The sequence below is a fragment of the Seriola lalandi genome, unplaced genomic scaffold (assembly GCF_002814215.2).
Source record: "Seriola lalandi dorsalis isolate HSWRI2012SDOR001 ecotype SW California unplaced genomic scaffold, Sedor1 jcf7180002054630, whole genome shotgun sequence".
NCBI lineage: Eukaryota > Metazoa > Chordata > Actinopteri > Carangiformes > Carangidae > Seriola > Seriola lalandi.
In genome coordinates this window covers 2,030,266-2,042,975 of record NW_019525183.1, presented here as the reverse complement: position 1 = coordinate 2,042,975, position 12,710 = coordinate 2,030,266, and the positions used below count along the sequence as shown (strand labels likewise).

The window sequence follows — 12,710 nt, the reverse complement described above, 5'->3', positions numbered from 1 at the left end:
CCCCCCTTCCCTCCCTGTTGTACGGGCTCACTGTTCTATACTCAAGCTGGTCAGCTGTCAATAATTGTCTCCCTTCGCTGACTAAACCGCCCCCCTGTGTGATCCGTGGTCTCTCCCGCTTCCCTGTTGCTTCCAGACAAGGCGGGCTTCGGGAACAACTTCACCACGGGGGACAACAAGTCCGTGGCCCAGAATATGGAGGCGGTGGTGGTGGGCTGCATGTTCAAGTGTCTCATCACCCGCTGCGCCTCGACCACACACGAGCTGCACAGCCCCGAGAACCTGGTGAGTGGTGTGTGAAGTCATCGGCCCATCTGCCTCTCTCCATGTCTGTTTATTTTTCATCTCCACTATCCATCTCTGTGGCTCTCCCTTGATTCAGTCTGCACCTCACATATCAGTTGTACTCCCTTTAGATTCAGACACTCGTGTTTCGTCTCGCAGGATGTTGTAGCTGAATTATTAATGGCTCATCTTGTGCCGAGCCTAAAGAAGAACAATCACTTATGTCGCCTCTGTTAATGCTGTGTCATACATGATGAATTGGAAATGAGAAGTACTTAATCTCACTTTGTTAATAGAAGCATTGAGCCATTCTCTGTTCTTTCCCAGAATGGATCATTTTTCACAGATCTTTTTCACTTTTTATTTTATTGTACATTAATTGGAAACTGATACCTATTACAGCAAACTTGTAACAGGCAAAATACACTATATTAGTCCTCCAACTGAGTCACTGTTTACATGTTTTTGATCAAACTTAAATAGTCCATGCATTCCCGCTACAGTCGGATCACTCTTCTAAGAGCAATGAGGTACCACGGCCACTCTGTGGTGCCTACAACGCCTCGAGGCTGGCATGACTTGTGTATGTTGGCGGAAGATGACAGGCTTTCTCAAGGCAGGCTTTATTATGGCACAGAATCAGAGGCCACCCACTCACAAGCTGGAGCCAGTTCCTTGACAAAACGCGAGCGTGCTCCTGCACACCACACATTTATGCATATATATGTATGTGGGGAAAAAAACCACACTGTTGGATGCTAACTGTGAAGTAATATCAGCCCGATTCTAGGCCCTGACTGTTTTCTTCACGTCCTTTTCCTTCCTCTGAGACAACTTTACCATGCACACACCATTTGACTCACACATGCCTCGCTCTCACTTTGTCACCCTCTTCCCTTCCAGGGTCTGTACTGTGACATCCGCCAGCTGGTGCAGTTCATTAAGGAGGCCCATGGCAACGTGTTCCGCAGGGTGGCACTGAGCGCGCTCCTGGACAGCGCCGAGAAGGTCGCCACCACCAAGAAACCCGAAGAGAAGGAAGAGACCAAGCAGCCTGGACCAAAGAGGTACTGGCTAGTTACTGGCCAGAAATTGTCTAAATGACATCGTTTTTTTTTTTTTGTCAAGTCGTAAACTAGTAAAAGTTAAGACTGACAAAAATGACCATGTGTCTATTCCTGTTGAAATGCACTTGAGCATAGACCTTAAAACCCTCCCCCTTATAATGTAACAAAATATTTCTCATCCAATCACAGTGATTGATTATGTGACATCCTATTTCAACATTTCTCCTTATCTGACCAATCAGAGCTATGCTTCTCATCACTGCTTGCCTTTTTTTTTCAAATTTATTTTACGTTTATTTCTGTCCTGTCTGCATCTGTTTTTCTTGCTTGAGTGACTGATTTGATGTTTTTATTTTGAAAATGATGTGGCTGTAGCACTGGGCAGCCCTGCCGGGAGCCACCTCCACTATTTTGAAATGAATGAGGTCAATAATTAAAGAGCAAAATATAATTAAACCTGGGCACATGCACATGTAGGATTTACATAATTGTGGCGTTACCTTGAAAAATAGGCATTTTAATAGCTTGAATATTTAGATGATGGAAAACGTGAGTATGTAATATGGATGATCAATCAACCAATTATTTTGTTTATGAATTTGATTATTTTTAAGTTTTAGGTTTTTCTTTTTTTTGTAATATCCACAAATATTTACCACATCTTGTTTTAGCAGATTTTTTATGCAATATTTCTACGTGTTTCCCTTTTCTTTTACTGCAAAAAGTTATGTAATATTGTGAACATGCAAAACTATGCACTGTAAGTAATTAGAAACTATAACAAATAATCAATGCAGTTAATGGTTTTTATATAAGTATCATAAGTATAACAGTGGCAAATCTACTGACAAAACGGTAACTGACTGATAAATTAGGAATGTTTCCATCCACACGTGGAGCAGGCAGTTATCATGGCTTAACTCATTTTGCCAAAAACATCTAAAGCTTCAATGACGCTCTTCTAGTCCCCATCAGAGCTAAAACGTTGGAGCTATGCTAAACGTTATTTCCACGCGGGTACGCTCTACTGCATCAGGAGAGTTCAGCTGGTTTGTCTGTTTGTCGGGGTGTGTGTGTGTGTGTGTGCGCAGGTCAGAGGCGGGTGTGTCCGGGGAGAAGGGTCAGGTGTCCAGTGCTGCAGATGAGTGTCGCAGCTACATCTCCAGCAGACCCCCCCAGACACCCGAACAGTGAGTGTTCACCTCACAGTGTCTCCATATAGCACCATGTCGAGCCCAGCTGCCATTTCTCTGCACAAAATAGGAAAACCTTTCAAAACTATACCTGTTGCTTCCTCTCCCCCTTAGATAAAGAATAAATATCAGATTTATACCAACAGATATACAAATTTGTAAAAAGCCGATGTTAAACTTTGCTTTTGTGAAGTTTTTATCCTCAAATCCGACCTTCCTTTTCTCCCCCCCCCCCCAAGTGAAGAACAGATCCCGGGCGCTCTGCTGGGCAGGAAGGATTTCTGGAGGAAGATGTTCAAGTCGCAGAGCGCCGCCAGCGACACAAGCAGCCAATCGGAGCAGGACACCTCAGAGTGCACCACCGCCCACTCCGGCACCACCACCGACCGGCGCTCTCGATCCAGATCCCGTCGTATTTCCCTTCGCAAGAAACTGAAGCTGCCTATAGGTACGAGCACATATTACGCAAACAAGTCTGCCTCTCACCACCCTGAAAAATGTTTACCTTCAATTGTTCTCTTTTTTTTAGAGCCAGAACTCAAAAAACCGACAGGTAATTTTGGACTAAAGTGTGATGAAAAAGCACTAATGGAGGAGCTATTATTATGAATGCAAGTCATTCTTGCTCATCAATAGAGCTTCATGCCAACCAATAAAATTTCTGACTGTTTCTGTGGTCGTCACCAGATCAGCACTGTCACTGAAAAATATTTGCATGACTAGAACTCCACTTTGCATTTGCACACAGCTGTGAATCCTCACATTTTGACTGTAAACTTCAAGGAGAAAAAAGACTAGGATCATTAAAAAATAATCACAAGGGTTTTCAGGAACAGTCACTATTTTATTTTGGATTTGGGCTTGGGCACAAAAATAATCGAATTTACCCAAATCAAATGTCGGTCAAACCAAATTTCCAACTGTAAAATCTAGATAAACGTATCATTCTGGGCTTAAATCTTCAAGAGAGAAAAGAAAGGAGAGTTTTGTTTTAGAGCTGTGGAATGTGTTAACAACAAATTTCCTATATATTTTTCAAACAGGTTTTATTTCACCTAAAAAAAAAAAAAAAAATTCAACAGCTAAATAAAGAAGCTCATGCCAAAGAGTTTGGAGTTTTGGTCAAGGACATCTGAATTTCTTTCGCTCGTACTCTACATACTAACCTTAAAAGCAACATGCAGGAAAATATTGTTTGTTCTCAGTGCAAAGCATCCAAATCATTTTTTTTATATATATATATATATTAGCTCTGGTTACAGTATGTATTTCCATGACCATACCTCATCTTGAAATTCACTAAAACATGATGTGTTTTGTCTGTCTAACATTGGAACACTGCCTGCTGCGAGGCCAAGTCACTTCATTTCTTTGGTCTGTTTTGTGTCCCTTCTTGTGCCTCAGCATGCCGTGGGACTGTCCGCCTACCACTCACTCTCTCTGTCTTACGTATGTGGATGTGGAGCCATCTTCATACAGTATCGATGTCATGTGTCTGTTTTTTTTTTTTTTTGTGTTGGTCATCTCTCCCAGTGTGCACGGTGTTCCGGACCCGGGTTGAATTGTATTTGCAAATCATATCAACCAACTACAAGCTGAAGTAAGAAAGCTAGCGTTATAGCAAGTGGAAGCTAGTTGGTGGGATGCTTCCTGATTTTATTTTTTATTTTTTATTTTTTGGTAATTCAGTTTTTTTATTCCACAAAGCTAAATGCCTTCCTTCAGTTGTGCAGCTTTCTCTTTTCTGACTTCATAGGGCAGTATAGTTCACTCCATCTACCTTGCATCATGACCATAATATAACACTGTATTTGCAAATACTATTCGACCTGGGTCTTTTGTTTCAGTCACCTTAAAAGAAGCAAAAAAAAAGTTGGTTTTGTTCCTGTTTTGTACCAATTTTGAATGATCCCTCAGTCAGTGAATTGTTATGAGTTTAAATACCCTGATTGTATGTGATATATGTGCAATAACGGTGAGTGAATGCACCACCCCCGTCCTCTATCCACCCCCCCCGTGTGTGTGTGTGTGTGTGTGTGTGTGTGTGTGTGTGTGCATGTGTACTCTCCTTCATAACCCAGTGTGTACAATAGATCTCGTGGCTTCGTTACCTTCCTTTGTTCTGCAGAGTTGTTCGTTCAGGTGCATTTTTTTTTTTTTTTTTTTTTAATCCATGTGTCTCCAGGCAACTGGCTAAAGCGCTCCTCTCTTTCTGGACTGACTGACGGTGTGGAGGACCTGCTGGATATCAGCTCAGTGGATCGACTCTCCTTCATACGACAGAGTTCAAAGGTGAAGCTGATGCTAACATAGGCTGTGATGATTTATCTTGGAAGATGAAATAACCAGAAAAAAAACTGAGCAGTTAATTGAATGAATAAATTATGAAAGACACAAATTACTTTAAAAAATGTACAGATCTAAATTTGGGTATCTGGTCAAAATTGTCTGCAAGAAAATTTCAGATTGTGATTGAGATTTGATCGTTATTTCTTGGTATAAGATGCTAAGTTGGTTTGTGCATGTTTGGCCACACATTCTACATTTTGTGTGTATCCATGTGTGTGTGTGTGTGTGTTTTATGTGGCCGTAGGTGAAGTTCACCAGTGCGGTGAAGCTTTCAGAGGGAGGCGCTGCAGGGCCGGAGTACGGCAGGGACGAGGAGGAGAATTTCTTCAAGCGGCTCGGTAAATGGAGGTCTGGCAGGAGGAATCCATCCAAGCTTCACCACACAGAAGAGAAAGATGGTAGACCTCCCCCCACACCAGGGTGCCCCTCGCCCACCCACGCCCCCCCATCGTCCTTTTTGTCTATTTCTCTCTCTCTTTGTGTCCCAGCCTCTTTGTTTTGTCGGTGTGGTGTCGTGCCTTGTCTCACCTCGCAAAAAGTCGTGGTCTGTTCCCTTCTGCCAGTTCTTCCGTACGCCATTCTCCATCGCCGGAAAGCTGCCTGCTACACTCTGTTAGCCTGGATGTATCATTTTCAACCCATCAAAATGTCTAGTTTGTAAAAGTACACTTTATTTTTCAGAATAATTGGCCTGAAACCAGCCAATAAAACGTTAACATAAAACAATCCAGCGGTGGCACTTTAAAAGCAAGACTATGTAACAATTGACAGAGGAAGTAACGTAATATTCTTGATTCTTACAAATGTAAAGTTAAATGCAAAAGCAATAAAACACCCCCGTGCTCAAGTCAGTGCACTCTGAGGTTTTGCTGCTGCAGCCTTACTTGGCCTGGTATGACCTGTAGCTTATGGTGGCAAATGCAAGTTGACATTTCTGCATCAGTTTGCTGACGTGCTGACCCGTCTCGGCTTGTGCTACTGTTACAACATGTCATCGATGTTGTCCCCTAACTTTACCCCGGAAGTGCTGGAGAAATAGCTGGAGTACTCCTTTTATTAGACACAACAAACCATTAGTGCCATCAATGCGGTGATTTACACTGAAAATGAATCTATATAAATGATATAATTTTAAAGATTTACAAACCCAGACATTCAGATGTGTTGAAACTCACCTTCTCGTGGAGTGTAAAATGTCTGTTTTTCTCTCCAATGGCAACTTGTCATTGTTTCCAGTTCCCCCCTAAAATTTATCATCCTTTCTAAAAAAGCAGAAGATAAGAAGCATCTTATATAATGAGAAAATAGATCACTCTAATTTCATTAGTCAAAATTCTTCCGTAACAGTGTGTTGTCTCACCAACTCTACATTCCCTCCTTTCCAACTATGCACGTCCTGTTCTCTCTCAACAATCGACCCCTTCCTCTCTGTTTCATTTAACGGTGGAAAGAGAGGAAAGGAGGTGTCTGGGAATAACTCACATCTATGAAACCATCTTTCTGCTGCGAAGCATATTTCTGTGCTACGTCAAGCATGACGCTGTCAGCGCTCTCTCTCTCGTCTCTTCTGTGGTGATGTCTGGTGGTATTTTCCGATGCCTGAATTTCAGGGAAGCGATAATACTGAATGGTCCACATACAGCTTTCTTCTGTACGGCTACGGTTACACTTGTCATTTCAATGTCATATATAGGAAATAAACAAAAGAATGGAATGTTTAAGAGACCTGAAAGTTGCCTTGGCTACAAAAAGAAATTTGTGTCGGTGAGATCATACACTACAAGTAGAATTGAAAATCCAAGTGTAACCTCCGCCGGTGGCTGTGTGTCCATCTCTCACTCAGCTTCATTTGTCAGTGGCTCTTCAGTGCTTTTTGTTAAATGTCCTGGATGGTGATGTTGCTTCATGCAATGTCTTAATGCAATCTTCAGTGCTGCTGTTCACGTGGGGGGAAAAAAGTGCAAAAGAGCGCTCCTTAATATGCTTGTTTTCCAAAAATATCCCCTTCACTTGTTCTGCTATACCCTCTTCTCTTCTCTCCTCTTCTCCTCTCTTCCTCTCTTTTCTTCTCTTCTTCTTTGTTCTCCAGGTCCCCATGGCTTTCAGGAGCGTCTAGCAGCCAGTCAGGAGGCCATGAAGAATAAGAACGTGGTGAATTTGGGCGCCATTCGACAGGGTATGAAACGCTTCCAGTTTCTCCTGAACTGCTGTGAGCCGGGGACCATACCTGACGCCTCCATCCTCGCTGCTGCTCTGGACCTGGTGTGTTTTTCATTCTGGAAACAATGCATGGAGTTGTAAATGCATGTCACCTCGGGCTGTTCTGCGCATTCAAAAGCTATTACATTAAAAAAAAAAAATCTTTATCTACTTTCTGCTACTTTCAGGAAGCTCCAGTTGTGGCCCGGGCCTCCCTCTTCCTGGAATGCGCCAGATTCGTCCACCGCTGTAACCGTGGCAACTGGCCAGAGTGGATGAAAGGCCACCACGTCAATATTACCAAAAGAGGGCTGTCAAGGGGCCGATCACCTATTGTCGGCAACAAGAGAAACCAGAAACTCCAGTGGAACGCTGCCAAACATTTCTGCCAGTGGGGAGACGTGAGTGTTTAAGATTTCACAGATTATAGAAGGTGACGCTTAATAATGATGTTCCGCTAAATGTAAGAGCGCGTGTCTCTGTGTGTTTAATCTGCTCAGGCGATCGGCACAAGGCTCAGTGAACTCTGTCACTCTGACAGCGAGAGCCCTGCCAACATTCTGGGTTACATTTACGATGAAGAGACCAAACGGAGAATGAGAAAAGAAGACGAGGAAGAAGACTATTTAGACGACAGTGAGTCGCATTGTGGTGTTTCATGACACAGTTTTGGTGGATAGGGTTTTATTAAAATTATAGTTTAGATTTGTTTGTTTTTGGGGTTTTTTAAATCCTTTACTTATGCATCTTTTTTATGTAATTACATGTCACAAAGTTTTTTACAAGGTGACAAAAACATGTTAATGCTCTAACCATGTCATTTTATTTTACATCAATTTCTGCCTGAAGACACAGTCAATCCTACAAAATGTGGCTGCCCCTTTGCTCTAAAGATGGCTGCCTGCCAGCTCTTGTTGGAAATCACCACTTTCCTGCGAGAGACATTTCCTTGCTTACCACGCCCGCGCACTGAGCCACTTGTGGTCAGTACTTCCACAGTAACCCGTGCATTCAGTTTGTGTATTTTTCCAAAGGAAACATGAATCAAAAATATGCACTAAAACATTCACCGGATATATGTTGCACTGATGATGCTCACATATCCGCTTGTAGGATCTCGACAGCTGCCGCCTGCGCTTGGACCCGGAGCTCGGCCGCCATCGCTACGAGAGGAAGATCAGCTTTGCAGGTATCCTCGATGACGAGGACGGACACGATTCGCTGAACAGCAGCAGCCACACGCTGAAGTCGGACACCACCTGCGATGACAAGAAGACACAGGAAACCCAGGGTGAGACCCGATGTCACACACACCGGCTCACTCGTTTTTGTTACTGCCGTTTGCTTATTACTCACTGATGGTTGCAGATAATCTCTCCCCACTTCCGTCCTCCCCAGCACCCATCCGTAAGATTCGCATCGGAGGCTCCCGGCTGCTTCAGATCAAAGGAGCCCGCAGTTTCCGCGTGAAGAAGGGCGGCTCCCTGTCCTCCATACGCCGGGCAGGGAGCCTCAAGAGCACCAAGCTGTCTCGGCAGGACTCGGAGTCGGAGAACGAGGAGGGCCTGCTGTCGCAAACACACAGCAGGGACACTGTTACTGACATCGGTAAAGTCGTGGAGTCATTCAAGTCATTCATGTTGTTCATTAAAAGGAAGTAGAGCTTGTTGGGATGGACGGCAGTGAGAATACTGCTTTAAGCATGTGCTTTCTCTTCTTTAATGATAAATAGAAAAAGCTGTAACTGTACAATGAACGATGCAGGAGAAAGCAGGGGGTTAATTAACAGCATCCTGTTCACAACAGCAAGATACAGGATTTAGGAAGGAAAAGTGGCCTGTGATTTAACTCTCATTTAAGTCTCATTTGTTTTATAGCATTTATTAAGAAATGGAAATGACCTTGGATATTTCCTTCTGTTGTAATATGTGTGTCCTTTTCCCTGGTTGCAGGCAGTCCCTTCAGCACCAGTGAACCCAGCATAGAGCCAGAGGGTCCGAGCTCAGGAGGAGCAGAGGACAATTACCACCGCAACATGTCCTGGCTCCATGTACGTATATCAGTATGTGTGGATCGTGTACCCGTGTGTTTCCCTCTTACATACTGACCTCCCCTCCCCTCCCCTCCCCTTTTTCCTCTCTCAGATTATGATCCTGCTGTGCAACCAGCAGAGTTTCATCTGCACCCATATAGACTTCTGCCATCCGCACTGCTACCAGCACCACAGCCGCTCCTGCGCCCGTCTGGTCCGCGCCATCAAGCTTGTGTACGGCGAGACGGTGGACAGCCTGAGGGAAGACAGCGCCTCCTCTGGTAACATCGGGGCACGCGCAAAGAAAAACAAAGAGGTTCGTTTCACAAGTTGTCTGTCCCGCTTTAAACTTGGATGAATGAATCAATAAAGGAATGGGTTTAGTTCTTCATGGTGGTTCATAAACGTCTCTCTGCCCTCAGTGCTCTGACAAGTCTTGTCTGAGGACCCCGTCCATGAAGAGAAGACCCACTGACTCCAACACAGAAGGGAAGAAAGATACAGGCATGCTCAAGTACATCCGCAACCAGGTGAATTGGTTTTTGGATGCTTTACCTTTTAACCTCAGAGCTTTGTCAAGGAAGTAAACAAGTACTTTCCATTTTCCTTTTATTTAATGCTTCGTGTTTCTTTCAGGTGATGAGCTTGTCTCCGGCGCCGCTTTCGCTACTGATCAAAGCAGCTCCCATCCTGACCGACGACATGTACGGAGACGTCCAGCCTGCGGCCTGGGAGCTCTTGCTGAGCGTGGACGAACACATGGCGGCCGCGGCCGGTGAGTCGACCGTCAGGCTGAGTGTCGGTGATCCGTGGGTTGCCTCTGTAGGTTGTTGTGCCTATCAGAGTTTATAAGTGTTCAGAAGTTTAAATTATGAAAACACATATGACATGTTATTCTAGCAGTCTCCATTTTCTCCTATTTCTTTTTTGCCCTCTGTCATAATCTCTCCCCAACCACATTTTTCCTGCCCTTTCCATCCCTGCCTCTTTTTTCATGTCCTCGCTCTTGCCCTTTTTACTCCCCCTCCAGCTGCCATGTTCCTTCTGTGTGCGGTAAAGGTCCCCGACGCGGTGACCGAAATGATGATGGCCGAGTTCCAGCACCAGGAGGCCTGCCAGCGCATCAACTCCGTCCTGAAGTTTTACACACTGTGGCGTTTCCGCTACCAGGTGTGGCCTCGCATGGAGGAAGGAGCCCAGCAGATCTTTAAGGTACGGAATAATCATATTGTCATGTTTCTACATCCACAAAAAGGAAAGTCGTCCTCCCGTCTCACTTTGACCCGTGTTGTACTACATTTGTCTTTTTATTTCAGATTCCTCCACCCAGCATCAACTTCACTCTGCCATCTCCTATACTGGGCATGCCCTGTGTCCCCATATTCGACCCCCCCTGGGTGCCCCAGAACACTGGCAGCGTCCAGGACCCAATCAATGAAGATCAGTCTGTAAGTCTGAGCCCTGTTTATATGAGTTGCCTTATGCATTCAGTACATTTACTAACTTACTTTACTATTACTTATTTATACAAATAGAAAATAATAATATGTTTTATATTGAATGCATCAGAAACACTGACCTTATTATAATTATTATTATTATTACTTTTGAATCAGCTTGGACTTCGAGGTGTAGTTAACGTACATAATATGTAAATCATACTGACTTTCAAATGCACCTGTGGATGTGACATCACAAACAACCTGACCTGGGTTGGGTGGTCAGGTTGCTTTAGACTGACTGTAAATTTAATGCTGTGCGCTGCAAAATTAAAGGGATTGTTCACCCAAAACCCCCCCCCCAAAAAAAACAATGCAGATTGCTTTTATTTAATTTGCCCCGGGGGGGGGTTATTTTTAGCCTGGTCCACCACCTTGGTCCAGACTGAAATATCTCAACAACAACAATGGATTGCCATGAAAGTTTTTGCGTAGACATTCATGGTTTCCAGAAGATGTATCCTACTCAGCTTGGTGATCCTCCGGCTTTCGCTGTAGCACCACCGTTGACATTTGCAAATTTTGAAATTTGAAATCTCTTGTCGAACTGTTTTGGGTTGCCACGACATTTGGCGCCGACACTCTCTGTGTCTCCATCAGGATGAATTGTAATAACCTCGGTAGACGATTAGCACTTAGTTCTAATCGTTAAACTAAGATGGTAAAGAATGATCTCTGTGCATCATCGACATATTGTCATAGTGAGCATGTTAACATGCTGACGTTAGCGTTTAGCTCAAAGTACAGCTATGCTTAAGTACTCTTAGGCGTGTTTAAATGTAACTGAAATTCAGCGTGTGCCACTAATTGGAAGCAGAAATCTCAGATAGCTCAAAATGTGGACAAATTAAATAAAAACTATCAGCATGCTTAGATGAATGATAAGTAACTAAATGTTTTTTTTGTTTGGTTTTTTTTTTTTGTAATTTGGGTGAAGGAACCCTTTAAATCCAGTTGAACCACAGCTCAAGCACACAATAGACCACAATCAGACACAGATGCACTTTAGACTGCTTTAAGACACATTTGTTACTGCTATGTAAGTGTAATGTGAACAACTGCACCAAGAAATCTGCTAGTTTAAGAAAAATATTTGTAACACACTTTTAAGGTCAGAGTGGTCATTGAAAGTAGTGCAACAGATTTCTTGGTGTTTCCTTTTACTTTTCTTCTCTTTTTTGTTAAGAAGCATGATTATCAAAATATGTTTTATAGATTTTTGATGACGACCTGCAAGCACATGTTATATAATTTATCTATCGACTGTCTTTGTTTTTAGTACTCCACATTAATTCAGTCAGTCCATACCATAGTAAGTTGGTATTTCTGCCCGGATGTTTGTGCTGATGCATCTTGTTACCTCAGATCATTAAAGACAGGAGGGAAAATTTTCTCCATTGAGTGTTTTTTTAGGCCATTGGGAGCTGTAGATTTTCATCATGGATCAGAATCTGGGGTAGTTTCATGGGTCATTTCAGATAGCTGCATCTTGATCAGTGATACAACACCACACTCACACTATTTCTAATACTTGCTCTGATTGTAAGGGGAAAAAAAATAACAGCATGCATCGGACATTCAGACATTTTGTGTGTGTTGTGCTGTTGATGCATGGTCATTAGATGAGAATGACTTTGCTGTGTTTTTTCATATCATGTGTTCAGCTTATTTGGATATGTATGTATATGAGCACTCGTGGGAATGGTGTGAGGCATTTACTGTACACAATATACAGTAAATTCTCCAAATTCCAGTCTGAATACATTTATCTGTGTCACAATTTGTCATGATTGAAATCTTTCCTATTCGATACTTCAACAGTGTTCTTCATGATGCTCGGGGTGGCATTAGGAGAATTACTGTATTAATGTGTTGTCCAGTCATTTTACATTCCAAAATGCTCCTCAGATGTAACCGTAAGCCTAGAATAGATGTGCACACACTTTCCTGACAGATTTACCCTGTCAGTTTGGTTTTAATTTGTGCATTCCCTCATTCTGAATCTTCTGTATGTCTGCACCCGCTGTTCTACCTCGGTGCTGTTTGATCCAACGCCACCCTCCATGCCACCCCCCCCTCCCCTCCC

At 43.3% G+C, this 12,710-nt stretch overlaps 1 protein-coding gene across 1 annotated transcript in view; it reads left to right on the top strand.

Annotated features, from left to right (window-relative positions):
- The window catches only part of unc80 (unc-80 homolog (C. elegans)), a 41,249-nt gene that overhangs the window by 12,985 nt on the left and 15,554 nt on the right, over positions 1 to 12,710 (top strand). The window contains exons 17-34 of the mRNA XM_087177706.1: positions 137 to 285; positions 1,189 to 1,352; positions 2,444 to 2,542; positions 2,785 to 2,993; positions 4,731 to 4,837; positions 5,139 to 5,292; positions 6,984 to 7,156; positions 7,282 to 7,494; positions 7,594 to 7,729; positions 7,943 to 8,076; positions 8,207 to 8,384; positions 8,492 to 8,701; positions 9,046 to 9,143; positions 9,238 to 9,441; positions 9,548 to 9,655; positions 9,762 to 9,900; positions 10,156 to 10,337; positions 10,442 to 10,573. Of these exons, the coding sequence (XP_087033832.1) occupies positions 137 to 285; positions 1,189 to 1,352; positions 2,444 to 2,542; positions 2,785 to 2,993; positions 4,731 to 4,837; positions 5,139 to 5,292; positions 6,984 to 7,156; positions 7,282 to 7,494; positions 7,594 to 7,729; positions 7,943 to 8,076; positions 8,207 to 8,384; positions 8,492 to 8,701; positions 9,046 to 9,143; positions 9,238 to 9,441; positions 9,548 to 9,655; positions 9,762 to 9,900; positions 10,156 to 10,337; positions 10,442 to 10,573 (2,789 nt within the window). The remainder of the gene's footprint in view (positions 1 to 136; positions 286 to 1,188; positions 1,353 to 2,443; positions 2,543 to 2,784; positions 2,994 to 4,730; positions 4,838 to 5,138; positions 5,293 to 6,983; positions 7,157 to 7,281; positions 7,495 to 7,593; positions 7,730 to 7,942; positions 8,077 to 8,206; positions 8,385 to 8,491; positions 8,702 to 9,045; positions 9,144 to 9,237; positions 9,442 to 9,547; positions 9,656 to 9,761; positions 9,901 to 10,155; positions 10,338 to 10,441; positions 10,574 to 12,710) is intronic.